Source organism: Onychostruthus taczanowskii, unplaced genomic scaffold (assembly GCF_017590055.1).
Source record: "Onychostruthus taczanowskii isolate IOZ18803 unplaced genomic scaffold, ASM1759005v1 scaffold63, whole genome shotgun sequence".
NCBI classification, from domain to species: domain Eukaryota; kingdom Metazoa; phylum Chordata; class Aves; order Passeriformes; family Passeridae; genus Onychostruthus; species Onychostruthus taczanowskii.
Genome location: NW_024504012.1, coordinates 800,924 through 817,968, shown reverse-complemented (window position 1 = coordinate 817,968; position 17,045 = coordinate 800,924). Strand labels below are relative to the sequence as shown.

The following is a 17,045-nucleotide window of genomic DNA, read 5'->3' as shown; positions in this document are numbered from 1 at the left end:
CAAGGGCTATGACAAGGTCTTCCCACCAGCCATGGGTTCCATTCAGGGTGGATTTAGGCTCCACTAATGTCGCAGTTGGGATGGCCACAACACACAGAGTAACATCATACAATTTCAGAAAGCTTCAACCCATACAGAGTAACACCAAACCACTTCAGAAGGCTGCAAGTGTCTGCTCCTCTTGTCCTGTAGCCCAACCTCATGTTTTGCCCTCTGCTCCCTTTGGTGGTTGCTCAGTGCCCCTGGGCACTCCAGGGCTCATTGCTGTCAGTGCTGCTCACAGCTGCACCCACTGGGGATGGGGCTGGGCCAACCCCACTCCCAATCACCACAAACTGTCCCTACACACCAAAGCCAGCAGGACTGCACGTGGGTGAAGTTGGCCCCACACGTGTCTGGATAACTGCCAAGAAGGATTTGCCTCCCTGTGCTGAGCACAGTTTCGAGGCTAACACCAACCACGCTCTTTTGCTTCTGTGTTCCCAGGTCCTCCCCACTCTTGGCTGACCGAGACTACCTTGGAAGGCTCTTCCTTCTCCCAGGAAAATGGGGACTGATGGCGAAAACCCGATCCTGAGGAGTGTGGTCATCAGCTTCAACTTGCTCCTGCTGGGCGCTGTCCTCAAGCCTTTTGAGTGCCGTCTGGAGATGACGACAGAGCCGGCCGAGAGGACAGCGGTGGATGAGGCAGCTGGCCTCGCCAACTGCAGCCCACCTATCAAAGAGCAGCCCATGGTCTTCCACCACATCTACAACATCAACATCCCGCTGGACAGCTGCTGCTCATCCGTGTTCAAGTCTTCGGCCGAGGAGGTGAGTTCAGAAGACGACCGGCTGGCAGAGTACACGGAGCAGACCTCCGACAGCGAGAGCCAGGTCACCTTCACCCACAGGATAAACATGCCCAAGCAGGCCTGCAAGTGCTCCACCTCCCTCCCATCCCTGCAGGAGCTGCTGAGCAGGATTGAGATGCTGGAGAGGGAGGTCTCCATCCTCCGGGACCAATGCACCTCCAATTGCTGCCAAGACAATGCAGCCACAGGTAGTAATGCCATCCTGTTAGCTCTTGCTGGGGACTGAGGGCTTGAGCAAAAGGCAGGAGAAATAATGCAAAACCTGATGATGCCACTCAGAGTGGTGACAGAGGAAAACCAGTGTTTACCCACGATGGGGCTGTGGCTTTAGTGAAAAAACTTAGCTTGAGTCCTCTAAGCCAGGAAAAATCCTGGCAGTGCTTTGGTCACTTGAGTGCCCATGCCACACTCACTGCAAAAACTCCGTCATGGAGAGAGAGCTGAACCCCCTTTACAGATGAGATTACAGCTGGTTAGGGGTGAGCAGGGGGATCTCCCAACTCTGCAGCCCTCCCAACACTCTTAGACATGTGGGACAGGGAGCAGGGATGTAGCTACTGCTCTCCTAAGCTGTCCCTGGGCTGAAGGCAGCTGGCAATAAGCCCCTTCATCTTCTCTGCAGGGAGAGTGAACACATCTGAAAAGCTGAGTTAAAAAAAAATTATTAAGAAATACAAAAACATACATGAAATAAGCAAACAAAACCTAAAAAATAAATTTAAAAAGGCACAAAACTATCAACATGATACTCCATCTGAATAAAAAGATGTGCTTTTGTGGAGACCTTCAAGAGGTCCCATTAGGGTTACTCCATTAAAGGCAGCCCCTTGTTTCACCTCAGCTGTCCCTCAGGGTCAGGCAAGCAGCACTCAGCTGAAATGAGATGGGCCAGGAAAGTTTGGGCTGGCAGCTGCATTTCCATGGTCCAGGAGCAGGCATACTGATAGTTTTCCTTGTCTCAAGGAAGAGGGGCTGTCCCAAAGGGCATCCATCCCAAATGCAGCCCAGCCCTGCTCGTGGCTGCAGCACAGCAGGGCTCCTTGCAGGGAAGAAAACACTGAGCAAGGAGAAACACACAGGGCATCTTTCCAGGGGAAACCTGCTTTTCACACCAAGAACAGCAACAGAAAGGAAGAGAAATTAAAACCAACCCTTGTACCCCCAATACTCACTGCATTTTTTTTTATTTTAAAGTTTTGCAGCTATTAGTGTGATTTTTCCAGTGGTACCCCAACACCTCTGTGTGTAGGACACAATAAAATGAAATGGGTGCAATCAATCCTCAGGTCAAGAGTTCCACCAAAGATGTGCTGGTCAGGGAGGGAGAAACAAGGATGGGCACACAGCAGGGTGGCTTGGGCTGGCATCTATCATGTGGCCAGTGGAAGTCAATGTGTTCCCAGCCATGGCTTCAGCCCACATCCCTCCCAATGCCACATCCATCAGCTGCATTAATAACTAAGACAAAACAGGAAACACCACTCTGTGCAAAGTGAGGGTTAAAATCACGTAGGAAATGCTAGGGGAAAAACCTGTTTTAAAGAAATTAATTTGAAACTCTGATGGGCCTATTTGGGTTACTTGCAACATGCATAGACAGTCCCATTAAATATTCATTGCTTGGTGGAGTCCCCACTCCCATCACAGATGTGCTGAGCTAAAACTGGAGTAATTTCATTTCTTTTTACCAGAGTTGCTTTCAATTCACTGCACTGCAAAGGAATCAGGATACCTACCCCACCACCCAAGGCAATTTCCCTGAGGAAAAATCTCTTTTCTCCAGCACACTTAACAAGCATCCTCTCTTATCTTTTGATAACTCAACTAGAGGCTGAGATCTGAAGAGATCCTGACTGGCATTCCCAGTGCTTGCAGTTTGGATGGGAATTGTCCTGCAAAGTAACCCAAATGTGTCTGTCTGGCACAGCATGTAACTGAGCTGCTTTTACACGTGCATCTGCTACATCCCCCCACTGGAAAAGCTGCTTGGAAAGGTCAGCTAGGATGGAAAATTTAGCTGGGGACAGTCCTGGGGCTTGGGGGTCTTTGGGGTGCAAAGGTTTCCCACGGTTTAGAAGAGGCACAAAAGGGGTTTCTGTTCTTCCTTGTTTCACATGAGGAAAAGCAGTACAAATCAGCAAGGAAAAGTTAGCCTGCCTGGGATAAACCCTTTGCTGGAGCAGTGGCTCTGTTTTAGGGCAAAACTGGGGAGTGTTAGCAGTGTCAGTGACTGGTGCCTTCATCCCCATCATCCCTCCTCACCCCAGAGCATCCTGTGCAAGGCTGCCAGGTAAAGAGGGGGCATTAGAGGTGCTGGCCACAGAGCCCTTGTGCTGTCCCTGCTTTTCCACAACCTCATTGTGCCCAAAGCCAGCAGTTCTGTCCCAATCAGGCTCACCAGGATAGGGATGAAGATGATGTCTTTGGGTACACACCTACTTCGTATAGGAGAGAGAGAAAGCAGCTGGGGATCTCTCATCTATAAAAAGGAGAAGTGGGTAGAGGTGAGACCAGAGAAGTCATGGCTGGTGCAGAGGGTTTGGCCAGGGAAGGTTTTTTCCAGTAAGAGGTCTAGGAAAGTTCCTATCAACTGAGTGCTGAGCTGGAGAGAAACCAAAGGGAACACCTGCACCATCACAAGGCTGATGGCACCCATAGTTACAGAGGCCACTGCTCCCTAGGGAAAGATGCACCCAAACCCCACCACAACCCCACCAATTCTTCTCCTTTCAGCCCTAAAGCCACCAGTTTGCCAGAGCTGGGCACTCTCGGAGGGAGAACTATGCCCTCCTTGCCCCACACCTGCCCCTTTCTCCAGCCCTTCAGAGGGCTGACCTGAGACCAAAGCCGACCTTTTTCCACCTCCCACGCGGTGGGTTCTGACCCTCGGTCCTGCATCCTTGCAGGGCAGCTGGATTACATCCCGCAGTGCAGCGGCCACGGGAATTTCAGCCTGGAGTCGTGCAGCTGCGTGTGCATGGAGGGCTGGGCGGGCAGCAACTGCTCGGAGCCGCGCTGCCCGGGGGGCTGCTCCAGCCGCGGCGTGTGCCTGGAGGGCCAGTGCATCTGCGACAACGACTACGGGGGCGAGGACTGCTCCCAGCTGCGCTGCCCCGCCGGCTGCGGCTCCCGCGGGCTCTGCGTGGACGGCGAGTGCGTGTGCGAGGAGGGCTTCGCCGGGGAGGACTGCTCCCAGCTGCGCTGCCCCCGCGACTGCTCGGGCCGGGGCCGCTGCGAGAACGGCACCTGCGTGTGCCAGGAGGGCTTCGCCGGCCGCGACTGCGCCGCGCCGCGCTGCCCCGGCGCCTGCAGCGGCCGCGGCGTCTGCCGAGACGGGCTCTGCGTCTGCGAGGGAGGCTACGACGGGCAGGACTGCTCGGCAGGTAGAGGGGGGTGAGCAGAGCCAGGCGTGAGTCTTGCGTGAGCAAGGGTTTCGAGGTGCGCAGAGTAGCACGGGAGCGCCGCGAAGCCTGGGAGAAAGGCGTGCCTGGCACAGAGAGTCACTTGGCCGCCCTGTGCGACCTCAGCGGGAGCGCCGCGAAGCCTGGGAGAAAGGCGTGCCTGGCACAGAGGCACTTAGCCGCCCCGTGCGACCTCAGTGTGTCCTACCTCCCTGTTATCCCTGTCCCCAAAGACACCGTGACAAAATTTGGGAGGTGAGGAAAAGGCTAGTGAGGGTCATCCTGTGGCTGGCCGAGAGCTGTGTACAAATCACAAACAGGATGAGACTGCTAGGAACGTGTCTTGAGCTGTTGTATTTTCCAGCCTCATTACATGGTTATGACAATGGGAAGATGCCAGCAGCTCACATCCCAGGCAGCAAACCAAAAACTTAATGTTACTACTTACTTTAATAGTTTTTTGACCAATCACACAAGGCAAAAGCATATTGGCAGTAGTTCCATCCAACCACTATAAGCACACATACAGTGCTTGCTTATTTTGAATATAATACCTGTTTGTAAGCCTTAAAACACAATACACAGAGCTCTATTATTAAGCTTAAAACGTCCTAATATCTTACTAAATATACTTTTCTACAACTTAAAAAATTATTCTAAACAAATGCTAATACCCAAACCATTGTTCTATTTATCCTTACTTCTTACACAATTTTTCTACTAACCAATTTTATAGCTACTACTTAACTCTAATCACAATTCTAACTGTCTCTAAAACCTATATTTTACAATTTCCCCAAAACCCTCTAATTTTATAAATTCCCACACATCCCAACATGGGGGCTAAACCTTTAGTGCCACAGGTTCTCCTGAGCCTTTACCTTGCTATAGCTGTTCAGACAGCCGCAGCTGGCACATAACCCCCAGCCCGTGCCCATGGCCCACCAGCAGACCTACACACCCTCCCACAGGAGTGGAAGAACAAGCCATGAACACCCTGACACTCTCCATCCCTCTGCCCTTCCCACCAGTGTCTCCTCCTGAGAACATGCGGGTGACAGGGATCAGCGACAGCTCCATCGAGCTGGCGTGGGACAGCCCCGGGGCAGCCACCGAGTACGTGGTGTCCTACCAGCCCGCCGTGCCAGGGGGCACCCAGCTCCAGCAGAGGGTGCCTGGGGACTGGAGCAGCATCACCATCACGGATCTGGAGCCGGGTGTTGCCTACAATGTCAGCATCTATGCGGTCATCAGTGACGCCTTCAGCATCCCCGTTACCTCCAAGGTGATGACTAGTAAGTATCCTCCTGCACTTGTCGCTTGCTGGCCATGTATCCTGAGGGGGTGCTCAAGCTGGCTCACTTTTTACATAAAAAATTTCTAGCAGCAGAAACTTGAGCATCCAAAAAAAAAAAAAAAAAAAAAAAAAAAAAAAAAAAGAAAATGTATCTGTATAGGGATATAGGAAAGGAAGAAATGTGTCCACCTTCTTCAGAAGGACTCAGTTTGGATGAAAACCTGGATGTCTAAAAAGAAGAAAAAGCTTCCAGAGTTGGATTGAAGCCCCCAGAATGTGGCCCAAAGCATTACATTTTTTTTTCCTCAGAGAAAATACTACAATATAACACAGAAGTCTCAGGTTCTCCTCCCATGCCTGAACAGATGATTCCCCGTGATGACTCCCCATGATAGTGCAGCAAGAGGGAATGCTGCTGTGCATCAGAAGAAACACAGTCCTGACCAGGACTGTGATGCACAGAGGAAAACAGGAGTATCAGGCTGTAATGCCAGCCTCCAGAGGGGTTTCTTGGAGACTGAGGATACAGAGGGCAGGAGAAAAACAGAAACTATCCAGACACCCCTTTGCAACCCTAGCATTCACTCTGTTCACACGATAATGCAGTGGGATGATGCCTGAGTGTCCATAGGTCTAGGCACTTCCCTCTTTTCCCTCCAACCCATGTGGAGCGGGGAAAAAGGAATTTTGCTAACAGATACCAAAAGTTTCCCTATTTTTGTTGCCCAGATAACAAAATACCCGCAGGGAGCAGGGTGGGCACAGCAGCATGTGCACGCCCACCCTGCTCTGCTCACCACCCCTGCTCCCTTCCAGACCTCGCCACACCGCAGGGGCTGAAGTTCAAGACCATCACAGAGACAACGGCAGAGGTGCAGTGGGAGCCCTTCTCCTTCCCCTTCGACGGCTGGGAGATCAGCTTCATCCCCAAGGTACTGCTGCCACAGCCATGGCACTGCAGGGTGTATCCTGGCAGCACCCAGTGAGCGCACCCAAAATCCATGTCCAATTATCCCCTTCCCAAAATACCCAGCCTGTGTTTGCCATTTCTGTGCTGCACATCACACTCCCCAGACACTGCCAGCCTGCATTTCCCCATCAGTTTTTGTGTCAAAGAAATGTTCCCAAAAAAAATCCAGCGATGGGAAAAGAAACCTTCCAGCCTCACTGCCTCTTGTTGTTGCACCCTCTTTTTCCTTTCCATCTCCTTTGCTATGAGTCTTTCTCCTCCTCCTCCTCGCCCTGCTCTCTACATTAAGCTCCCCAAAGCAGCTTGGATCAGAGCGAGCAGCTGCTGGCTCTCAGACAACAACCTTCAGCACCCCCGAGTCACACGCGCAGTTAATTCCTGCCATGGAATTTTAATCGCAATGACGAGCAGGTAGAAATCTTGCCAAAAAAGATGAAAGGATAAAAATGTTGCCCTAAATACCCCGTATTTTCTGTGCACAGCAACAAAAATTGTACATCGAGTATTTAATCTATATTCATAATTTCTACACCATTTAGGCATAAGTATAGCTTCAATTGTACATTGAGCCTCTTTATAAGGGTATTCAAGCCCCAGCAGTGAAAGAAATGCTGATTAAGGGCTCAATTATGATGTTTTCACTTGCATAAAACCTTCACTGGAATCAAAGGCAGCTCTGGGCAGTGGAGAACTGCAGAATTTGGCCCCAAAGTTTTAAATACTCTTAACTATGAAGTATCATTGCACAGCACAAAGCAAGGGCTCAATTGCTTTAAATAACTCAATTCTCTCCTTTCCAAAGAGTTGCTGGGAGGTTATTGATGTGATATTGGCTACATCCACATGCAAATTGTGTCAGAAGTTGAAGCTCATGTAATGCAGGTACAGACCCTGGAATAATTTGCAGTCACCATCAGGTGATCATTGAGGATTAAAGCTGAAAAATGTAGCAATATCAGAGAAAAGCTTTTGGTAGGAAAAAACAGCTCTTTCAAACATTTCACTATTACTAGGAATTAAGCTCAACAGCTTCTGCCTGAAGCAAATAAATGCAAACCATTGGTTCTTTTTTCTGTTTTTAAGACTAAACTTAAAAATACATGGAAACATCTGCCTTTAGAGGCAGACAAAATGCAAAAGGATGGCTGTTCCTGGATGCAGGGTCTTGGGTAGGGAAGGAATGTAGCTCACTGGGGTTTGAAGTTCTCTAATTCTTCAGTTAAGACATAGAGTCACAGGCATGTTCCTGCCCATCAGCTGCCAAAATTGGCCTCTCTTGTGTCTCCATCATCACCTTTTCTCCTAAAATTAGGCAGGGGGTGCTGTGTCCTTTACTGCCCTGCAAGCAGCGCTTGCTTGGGTACATGCTGAAACATTGCCACACCTCAGACAAACCCAAAACCCATTCCCAAAGGCTAAAAACAACAGAGTTATAACTGCAGCATCACAACCTCTGTGAGAAAAATTGACCTCCCTGTCTTCCCAAAAACTGGGTGAGGAAATGCTAATTTGGTCCTCAGCAGCCCAGCGAGGATGCTTGCAGCTTCCTGCAGAGCTCTTTCCATCTCCTTCCATGGTCTCTGTGATGCTCTCACCCCCACAAAAGATGGGTCAGGCAGGATTGCCCATCTGCTGCCTGTACTGGGAATGGGGTGGGAAAAAGACAAAGAGAAGACAGATTTAGCAAAGAAAATTCGGAAAGGTAAAATGGTAACTGATGGCTAAAATGGAAGGTTTCCTCTTTAATGAGAAAAGGAATGAATATGAGTTGAGAGTTATGTGCAAAGATTTGTTTAGCATGTTATTAGTGAAGACAGCAGCAAGAAAAGATCCTTTGTCTGAGCACTGGCAGGAAAGGTGACATGTGCAGTTGTTTAAAGCCTTGCAGTTTTTCAGGGCAAAACCACAAGGCATAAATGAGTGTACTAAAGATGGCTAAAAAGCAGGTGACAGCAAAATAAAGACCTCACAGCTTCATACCTATACACCAACAACAAAAGGCTCCTGGCACCCGAAGAGCAGGGAAAACAAGTCTAGCCAAGGCTTTGGTTTAATCATCTTTCCTCTTTCTGAACAGCAGAGGCACAAATATACAGAAGCTGGGGAGGGAGGAGGGATGGGAAGCATTTTGCAGCCCAACAACACGAGTACCGCACACTTGGTGGGTGACTTCATCCCAGGTTTCTCCCTCCATGGTGGGGTGTGCCAAGGTGATTTGGGGATGCAGAGTGGGCTGTGGAAGGATGCAACGTGGGGGGCACCTCCTGTTTGTGCAGCAGTCCCCCCAAAACACCACTTGGTGGGGGAGGGTTAATGCTCGTTTCATTCCCTGACAGAACAACGAGGGTGGTGTGATCGCCCAGCTCCCCAGCACCGTCACCACCTTCAACCAGACGGGGCTGAAGCCAGGGGAGGAGTACACTGTCACCGTGGTGGCCCTGAAGGAACAAGCCAGAAGCCCTCCCACCTCCGACAGCGTCTCAACCCGTGAGTGAGCCTCACCTGGGGGCAGCACAACAGTGCCAGGGCTCGGTCCCAAAAATAAAGTCCCATGGGCAGGGATGAAACTTGCAGCAAACATTGCAGCCACAGCTTCTTCATGCAGTATTTTGTCCCTCTCTCTCCTAAATTGTCACGAGTGCAGAAACCGTGGTGAGGTTAATGGGATTGGGAGTGAAGACTCAGTTCTGCTTTTATTGTAGATCTGGATAAATTATTCTTCTCTTCTAATTCACATTTTGGAGGCTGGATGCCCTCAAGAAACATATCTACAAATGTATTACTTACTCATATATAGCAGATTAAAACTCCCATCCGCTTTTGTGCCACTAAATGCCCTCAATTCCCACCTATTCAGGCAAATCAGGCAGCAGGGCAGGGAGCCAGGAGCAACAGCATGTCCCTTCCTAACCAATTTTTTTGCTCACTCACTGGCCCTTCCTGTAGATCAGAGAAAATTCAGCTGGGTCTTCTTGCTGAAGGAGATGCAGCGATGGGCAGAGCTCACGGGAGAGAAGAGGCTCTTCACATCAGATGTGTTGCAGCCTGCCTTGAAAGCCAGGCAGACGTCTACTAGCTCCACCTGAGCTGTTCCGTGAGGAAACAGCACTTAAATAGCTGCCGGAGGGTTGTAATAAGGTGCTGCTAATTGAGGCAGCGGTGGGCGCGAAGGGAGGGTCCCTCCACAGCAGCAGCTTGTTGCAGGTCTGAGTTCCCCAGCACAGCCCTTTCCTGCTTTGCCTCCGCGTTCAGCTCGACGTGGCTTAATAGAGACATCTCCTGGTCAAGCCAGAAACTCCCTTTCCCTGGGAAGTCAGCAAAGATAGAAGCTGGCACTTCAAACTCGAGGGCTGACCTTTGCAGGGAGCGCAGGCGGAGCGGTGCGCTCGGGAATCTGTGCTCCGTGAAGGCATCCCTGTGCTGGCACGTCTGCCTTCCTCTGCAGCACCCCCAGAGCTTTATCCCCACCACCCCTTGCTCTTCCTCAACATCTTGTGCCAGGATCAGGCAGCAGAGGCATGTTTATGCCACAGAGCTAAGCAGATGTGGATCACCTGGATGGCTGGACAGCATGAAGCAGTTGGAGACTGAGGGTATGCATGGCGTGGTCCTGGCCAAGCTGGACAGCCAGCTCCTGCCTGAACACTGGGACTGCCAGCTGTGCTCCCACCTCTGATGTTTTGCCCACAGACCTCACCTCACTACTCCAAATTCCTCCATGTCCTTTTCTAATGCCCCCCCACATGCTTGTCCCCCAGAACTTCCAACCCTGAGGTGCAGCATTCAGCAGACCCTTATTATATACTGTCACTATGTCAGGTATATGTATATATGGTATAGTCTAAACTGCAGAACCAAAGTGGGCTTTTTCACCCACCTTGTGATCATCTAAGTGATAAAACAGGCTGCCCAGCAGGCTTCATGCATGAGCACTGTCATGGCACAGGAGTGGTGGCAAGGCTTGGCTCCATCCATCCATCCATCCATCCATCCATCCATCCATCCATCCATCCATCCATCCATCCATGTAGTGGTTAAGTCCTGCTGGATGCAAAGCATCCATCAGCCAGGCTTGAGCCTAGGATGTCCAAAGGTTGAGTGTTGGGGGTGTGGAGGAAGGAAGGGCCCAAATCTCTGCCAAAAAAACAAACAAACAAACAAGCAGAAATGTCCAAAAAGATCTCCCACTAGATCCCTGGTATGAATTTTTCTAAAAACCTTTTATCTGAAAGGCTTTTTTGGACACCAACCATAGCCCCACACCCAGCAAGTTATGAAGATTCACCAGAGCAGTTGCATTTTCTCCTCTCTTCCCACTGCCAAGACACCAGCAGCTTTATGAGCTGATTCCTCAGTTTAAGGACAAACCAGGAGCTGGCATCAAAGCAGGAACATTTCTAGAGACATTCCTCAGTTCTCAACACTTGGATCTTGTCCTTGGCCCCACGTTATTTAACACGTTGTCAACACCTTTCAAAAGACATAATACTGTTGCTGATAAATTTTGCCAGTGATGGAAAAGCTCAGAAAAGAGTAAATTGCATAGAAGAACATCAATAAAAGTTTTTTTGATAGTTTGAATAGCTGGGCACAAAGGAAAATTATGTGTTTTTCAATGTAAAATTACAAGCAACTGTCTAAAAGCAAAAAAAGTGTTGCAGTTAGATATAGGAGGTTTATATCCTGGGAAATGCCACCTTAAAAAGTCAAAGAGGAATCATTTTTGACAACCAGCTCAAGAGAAGGGCATGAGTTGCATTATAGCTGTAATGGGTGCCAATGAGAGAGCTGCTGGGTCCTGCTCTGGTGTCTGCAGAAAGTGGAGAGGGTTCCGGAAAGAGCCAGGAGACTGGGACAAGGGTCTGGGCAGCTATGAGGACCACACCCCCTATAAGTACCTTGGGGTCAGGGTCACGCCTCTTGCCCATGCCACCTCTCTCCCTTGTCCCCAAATACCAATTCCAGCCGCTTTAAAGGTCAGCCTGAAGCATCCCTGAAGCTCGGTGTCCCCAAACCTCCCACCTTTCCCCATCCAACTCTCCCAAAACAACAGGTGCTTTGAAGGTCAGCCTGAAGCATCCCTGAAGCTCGGTGTCCCCAAACCTCCCACCGTTCCCCTTCCAACTCTCCCAAAATAACAGGTGCCCGTTTCCCCCCCGCTCCTCCGCAGTCATTGACGGCCCGACGCAGATCCTGGTGCGGGACGTCTCCGACACGGTGGCCTTCGTGGAGTGGACCCCGCCGCGCGCCAAGGTGGACGCCATCCTGCTGAAGTACGGGCTGGCGGACGGGGAGGGCGGCAGGACCACCTTCCGCCTGCAGCCCCCCCTCAGCCAGTACTCCCTGCAGGCCCTGCGCCCCGGCGCCCGCTACCACCTCGCCGTCAGCGCCCTCCGGGGTGCCAACGAGAGCCGGCCAGCCTTTGCCCAGTTCACCACAGGTAGCTAGCCGGCCTTGCTGGGAGAAGCGGTGGGAATTTTTGAGCCTCCGGCAAGCACGGGCAGGTGGCTTGGTGCCGTTTGCAGATGGGCTGTCCTGCAACAAGGAGGGAAAATGGAGGGGTTTTTGCGTCTGGGGTTAGTGATACCTCTTTTTCTCCTGGCACGAGTGAGCTGGGGTTTAATGTGGTGTGCTAGGAGGAAGAAGTGGGATGAAAAACACAGTGGTTAAGATGCAGGTGTAAATGCTGACACCTGAATGCAGGTGCCTTGCATCCTGTCAGAGAGCCAGGCAGAGCAAATGATCCAGCTCACCCTAAAATACACACTCTAAAATTGCCCTCTGCCCCACCACTGCTAGTGGCTGCTTAGCCACTAAATGTCCAGTGCAAAAGGTCCTCCTTATGCCCTGTGCCCCACAGAGATGCTCATATAGTCCCCAGGGCAGTCCAGGTGATCCCATATGCCAGTGGTGAGGCATGGATGGACTCAACCCCCCATATTTAGATGACAAACCCCAAGCCAACCCCATCTTGTCCATGTCTTGCTACAGTATCAAGGCTGAAGCTGCCTGGGACACATATCCCCACCAGCTCCAGTGCCCGTTCAGACCCACAGCTTAGAACTCCAGAACTCAGCAGTTTACGTCCTTAAGAGCACCCATAGCTCAATGCACAATTCTCAAAAGCACCAAAATGCTCAGCCCAGGTCTGAGTTCAAGGGGACATTCACTCCCACTCAGCATCATAAGCCAAGGCAGGTGCCTTGACCAAGGAATCAGCAGTCAAGCAGCTGAAACCAGCACATCCAGAAACATGGTTATTTTATGTCTTCTCTGAACACTCTAACTGGTCAGTAAAACTTTAATTAATGTTAAGCCTGCAGATAGCTAAGGGATTTAATTTACCATGCTATAAAGGAGGAGTCAGAGCGTGTATTTCCGTGCTGGTTTACGGTATATAAATTGTCATGTACATTACTGCTGGATACGAGGCTCCTACTGTAATAACTGTGGTACGTGAATTGTGTGTGTATATATCTCTGTAGATAAATATTTCAGATGAGATGCTTACCCCAACTGATTTGCTGCATTGGCCTTCCTTGCTTTATTTCTAAAAGGCAACATAAAAGCACCCCCCCCCCCCCAAACTCAGGTCCATCACCATTACCCAGTGTCCGCTGGTGCCCAGCCCCAGCTGTTGCTCACTGGAGGGGTTTATTGGGCACACCAGAGCAGATTCAGTACACAGCCTAAGCAGCACCAATAAACAAACCCTTTGGGCAGTGTCTGAGTGTGAACGAGCCTGTAAAGCTGCTTTGGTTTTCTTCTAAGAGCAGTCCAGGCCAATGCATGGCTACTACAGAGCCCTTTTTCTCTTACTCACAGTGCCTCAGTTTCTTTTACTTTAATGTGAGGGAAAAAGGTTTTCTTTCTGAAATAACATGGAACTTGCTGCCAAGCCAGCTTACTGAGGATGCTGTGAGTGCCCAGCATCTGCATCACCCTCCTGGGTGGCATCTCACAGCCTGTGCTGCAGGAGGTGAGAGCAAATGTTCCAGCCTTTCCTGCCAGGACATGCTCTGAGGAGGAGGGGACCTCCTGGATGTCCCACCCAGGTACCCCTCTGTGGTCTTTAGGATGAGAGAAGAGATGAATCTGACTCCATGTTCCCAGAAGGCTGAGATATGATATGATATGATTGATATGATATATGATACTATGCTATACTAAAACTATACTAAACTATAGAGAAAGGATACATCAGAAGGCTTAACAAGAATGATAGTGAAAACTCGTGACTGACTCCTTGGAGTCCAACACAGCTGGCTGTGATTGGTCATTAAGTAAAAACAATTCACACGTTGGAAAACAATCTCCAGACCTCATTCCAAAGCAGCAAAACAGGGAGAAACTGAGGCTTCTCAGCTTCCCAGGAGAAAATCCCGGGCAAGGGGATTTTTCCAGAAAACATGACAGTGGCACCGCTCCGCTGCCGAGGCGAGGCGGCGGGGCGCGTTCCCAGCGCTGAGACGGTGCCTCTCTCCCTTGTGTTGCGCAGAGATCGACGCTCCCAAGAACCTGCGGGTGGGCTCGCGGAGCCCCGCCAGCCTCGAGCTTGCCTGGGACAACAGCGAGGCCGAGGCACAGAGCTACAGGGTGGTCTACAGCACCCTGGCCGGGGAGCACTACCACGAGCTCCTGGTGCCGCGCCACGCCGGTCCCACCACCCGGGCCACCCTCGCAGGTACGCGTGCGCCCTTCCTCCTCCTCCTCTGCAGCAGGTAGGGCAAAGGAGATCCCAAATCAGCACCAAGACTCAGGTGCACTTGTGCTGGCACACGTTTGAGGTTGTTTTGGAGTTTGCTGTTTACTGGAGAGAAGGTTTTCTTGGGATAGAGCTCGTTTTCCCCTGTGTGGGTCTGGGTACACCTCCAAGTAATGCACCTGCAGCAAGGATCTGTCCAGGTGGCAAATAGAGCTGGCAAGGAGTAAAGGGAGAAATGGGAAGAAGTCTGTTTAGGCTGATCTACGGGAAAATATTATTTCACCCTTCTCTTTTTTGCTTGTTTGGAAAGAGCCATGGGTGATGATGCCCCGTGGGCAGTGATGGGGAGCCAGGCTGCCCTGGTTTTGTGCCTTTTACCAAACTGGGCTCAAAGCAGACCCAAATCTAGAGATACTGGTTTTGAGCAAGTCCTTTAAGTGGTACATTATTCAGGCCAGCACAGAGGCTGCAAACACCACCCACCTCCCACTGCCAGGAAAGCCCCAACACCTTATACAGCAACACAGCAAAGCACCACGTGAGATGTGATTTCCTTGTTTTTTGATTAGAACTGCTTACCTCGTGGATTTGCTGCTCTGGTGGCATATTTTGAGCAAAGAAAATAATTATATGCAAAAATGTTCTCTCATTCATCTTGAAGTTCTTCAGTATGGCAGGACACCAGGTTCTTCCATGTTGACTCTCTGCCTTCCCAGGACCTTCAAGGGCTCAGGAATGTGTCATATGAAGTTATAGGAGAAAGGTCAGTGGGAAAGCCAAAAGTTGAGTTACAGGCACAGCAGCAGAGTCACAAGAAAGGCTGGAGGGCAGCAAGGCAATTAGAGCAGTTATCTTGAAAAATGTGGAATGCAGAAAGAAGAAAAACATCAGGGCTGGTTTCTTCTGTGTTCTTGATGAGGATGCGTGGGGAGAAGTAGGATGAGATCAGAGACTCAGTGCTGGACTCCTGCTACCTTTCCTTTAGGACATTTATTGGCTTTCTAGGTGAGAAGAAGCATTAAAAATGGGCCAAATCCTCCTCCCTGGGCAGAGGCACAACAGTGACACAGGCTGAGATGATATCCTTGAGCTTGCCTTGGAATATATGGTCGCCTGAAGTCTCTTGTTTCTCTCAAAAAAACCTGAAAAAGCTGCCAAGGCTCTTCCAGACTCAGGCAAGGCTGCAAGAAACCCAACCAGAGCAAGCTGCAGAGATGCAGATTCTTAAGTCAGTTGTAAAGAATGATTTTTATATGGTGCCTACATCATCACTCAAGTGCATTGCTTCCTATCCCCAGTGTACTATGTCATAAACAAACCAATTAAAAAAAACCCCAAAACAATCTAGTCATAGCAGAAAATAATTAAAAAGCCATTCTGCTAGGAAAAAAAAAAAAAGCTATGAAAAGCTATGATAGTCATAGTGTGGATGGCACATGAGCCTCTCCCATAGCTCTGTTATATACAGAGTATTCATGTCCTCCAGTCTTGCTGGACATTGTGCAAAACCCATTGGGGTTTTTTTTCCAGTGACCCAGGACCTTGTGGGATCCCTGGTAGGAAAGCAACCAGCAATTCTTTCAGCCAGTCTCATCTACCTGCAGGAAAAGCAGTGTGGAATGGCACTAAGCAGAGTTTATAACAGATTTACATTTAAAAGTGCAGCAAGCCTGGCCCTGACCCTAATAATCTCTATTAAAAATCAGCATTTGCACAGAAATAACCATAATTTTGCTTATCCCAAAATAGCTGGGAGAGAAAAGCTTTATATCCTCCTGTTCATTTCTTCCTTCTCCTTCCCTTCTGCCAGGCTCTTCTTTCCAGAATACTTCTGACACTTATTGAGCAGGGCCAAGGGGGTCCATCTTCTCCTCATCACCAAGACTGCAATGCAGCAAGAGAAAATCAGGGGAGGAGAGTTTCCCTCTCTCCTGACCTCTTGGGAAAGGTTTTGGTGGCTCCAGGGGATGCTGCCCCTGGGCAAGGCACGGTGAGGCTGAGCTGGAAAGTTTATGGCTTTTTCTAGCTTTGTGGGAAAGATCATGAAGCACAGGGAAGAGGGGAATAAAGCCACCTGCAGTCAAGCAGAAGTGATAGGCAGAGGCAAGAGATATTCTGTGGAGATAAAGCAGTGCAAGAAGAAAGGAGCTGGATGAGCTCAATTCCCAAGTTCCTTGAGAGAGGCACCTCAGGATAGGTCCACCCTAAAGAATAGGGCTTTATTCAGCTCCCAGAAATACTGCACCTTTCCCAATTAATGTGCATTTCATTTACTCTGCATAGTTTATTTCTCTCCAAGACACCAGCCCTGTGACAATATTTGATGTTGCATCACTTTGGAAAAATATAGCTACTTTATCGTTCCCATCTCAGCTCACACACACAAGAGCTTCTGTCTCACCACCAGCAATTGCAGCAGACCTCAGCAACAACTTTTAAAAATGGCTTGTTTCTGAGCTAAAATAACCCAAATTCCCTGTCCAAAGGCATTGACAGGACTTTTTGAAAAGACTCAGCTCTTCTGCAATGTGCAGAGGAACTGCTGACCTATGGGGGAGCTGCTAACCACAGGGATGCCCCGGAGGGCCCTCCTGTGCCCCCACCTGTGGGAGCTGGAAGAAGGGGTCACACACAGCCTGAGGTCACCCTGCCAGGTGCTGCTCTCAAACCCTGTCATGTTCTTTGCACTCCCTGGTAGATCTGGTGCCGGGAACAGAGTATGGCATCGGGATTTCAGCCGTGATGGACAGCCAGCAGAGTGTGCCAGCGACCATGAATGCCAGGACTGGTGAGTTTGGCCCCACTGCCTGCTCCAAGC

The 17,045-nt window shown here is 50.0% G+C and overlaps 1 protein-coding gene across 2 annotated transcripts in view; it reads left to right on the top strand.

The window, feature by feature from the left end:
• Nucleotides 1–546: 546 nt before the first annotated feature.
• Nucleotides 547–17,045, top strand: part of TNR (tenascin R) — a 28,876-nt gene continuing 12,377 nt past the window's right edge. For both annotated transcript variants that reach the window (XM_041420189.1, XM_041420188.1), the window contains exons 1-8: nucleotides 547–1,042; nucleotides 3,761–4,237; nucleotides 5,287–5,550; nucleotides 6,369–6,484; nucleotides 8,859–9,009; nucleotides 11,693–11,962; nucleotides 14,021–14,206; nucleotides 16,926–17,015. In XM_041420189.1, coding sequence (XP_041276123.1) covers nucleotides 547–1,042; nucleotides 3,761–4,237; nucleotides 5,287–5,550; nucleotides 6,369–6,484; nucleotides 8,859–9,009; nucleotides 11,693–11,962; nucleotides 14,021–14,206; nucleotides 16,926–17,015 — 2,050 coding nt within the window. The remainder of the gene's footprint in view (nucleotides 1,043–3,760; nucleotides 4,238–5,286; nucleotides 5,551–6,368; nucleotides 6,485–8,858; nucleotides 9,010–11,692; nucleotides 11,963–14,020; nucleotides 14,207–16,925; nucleotides 17,016–17,045) is intronic.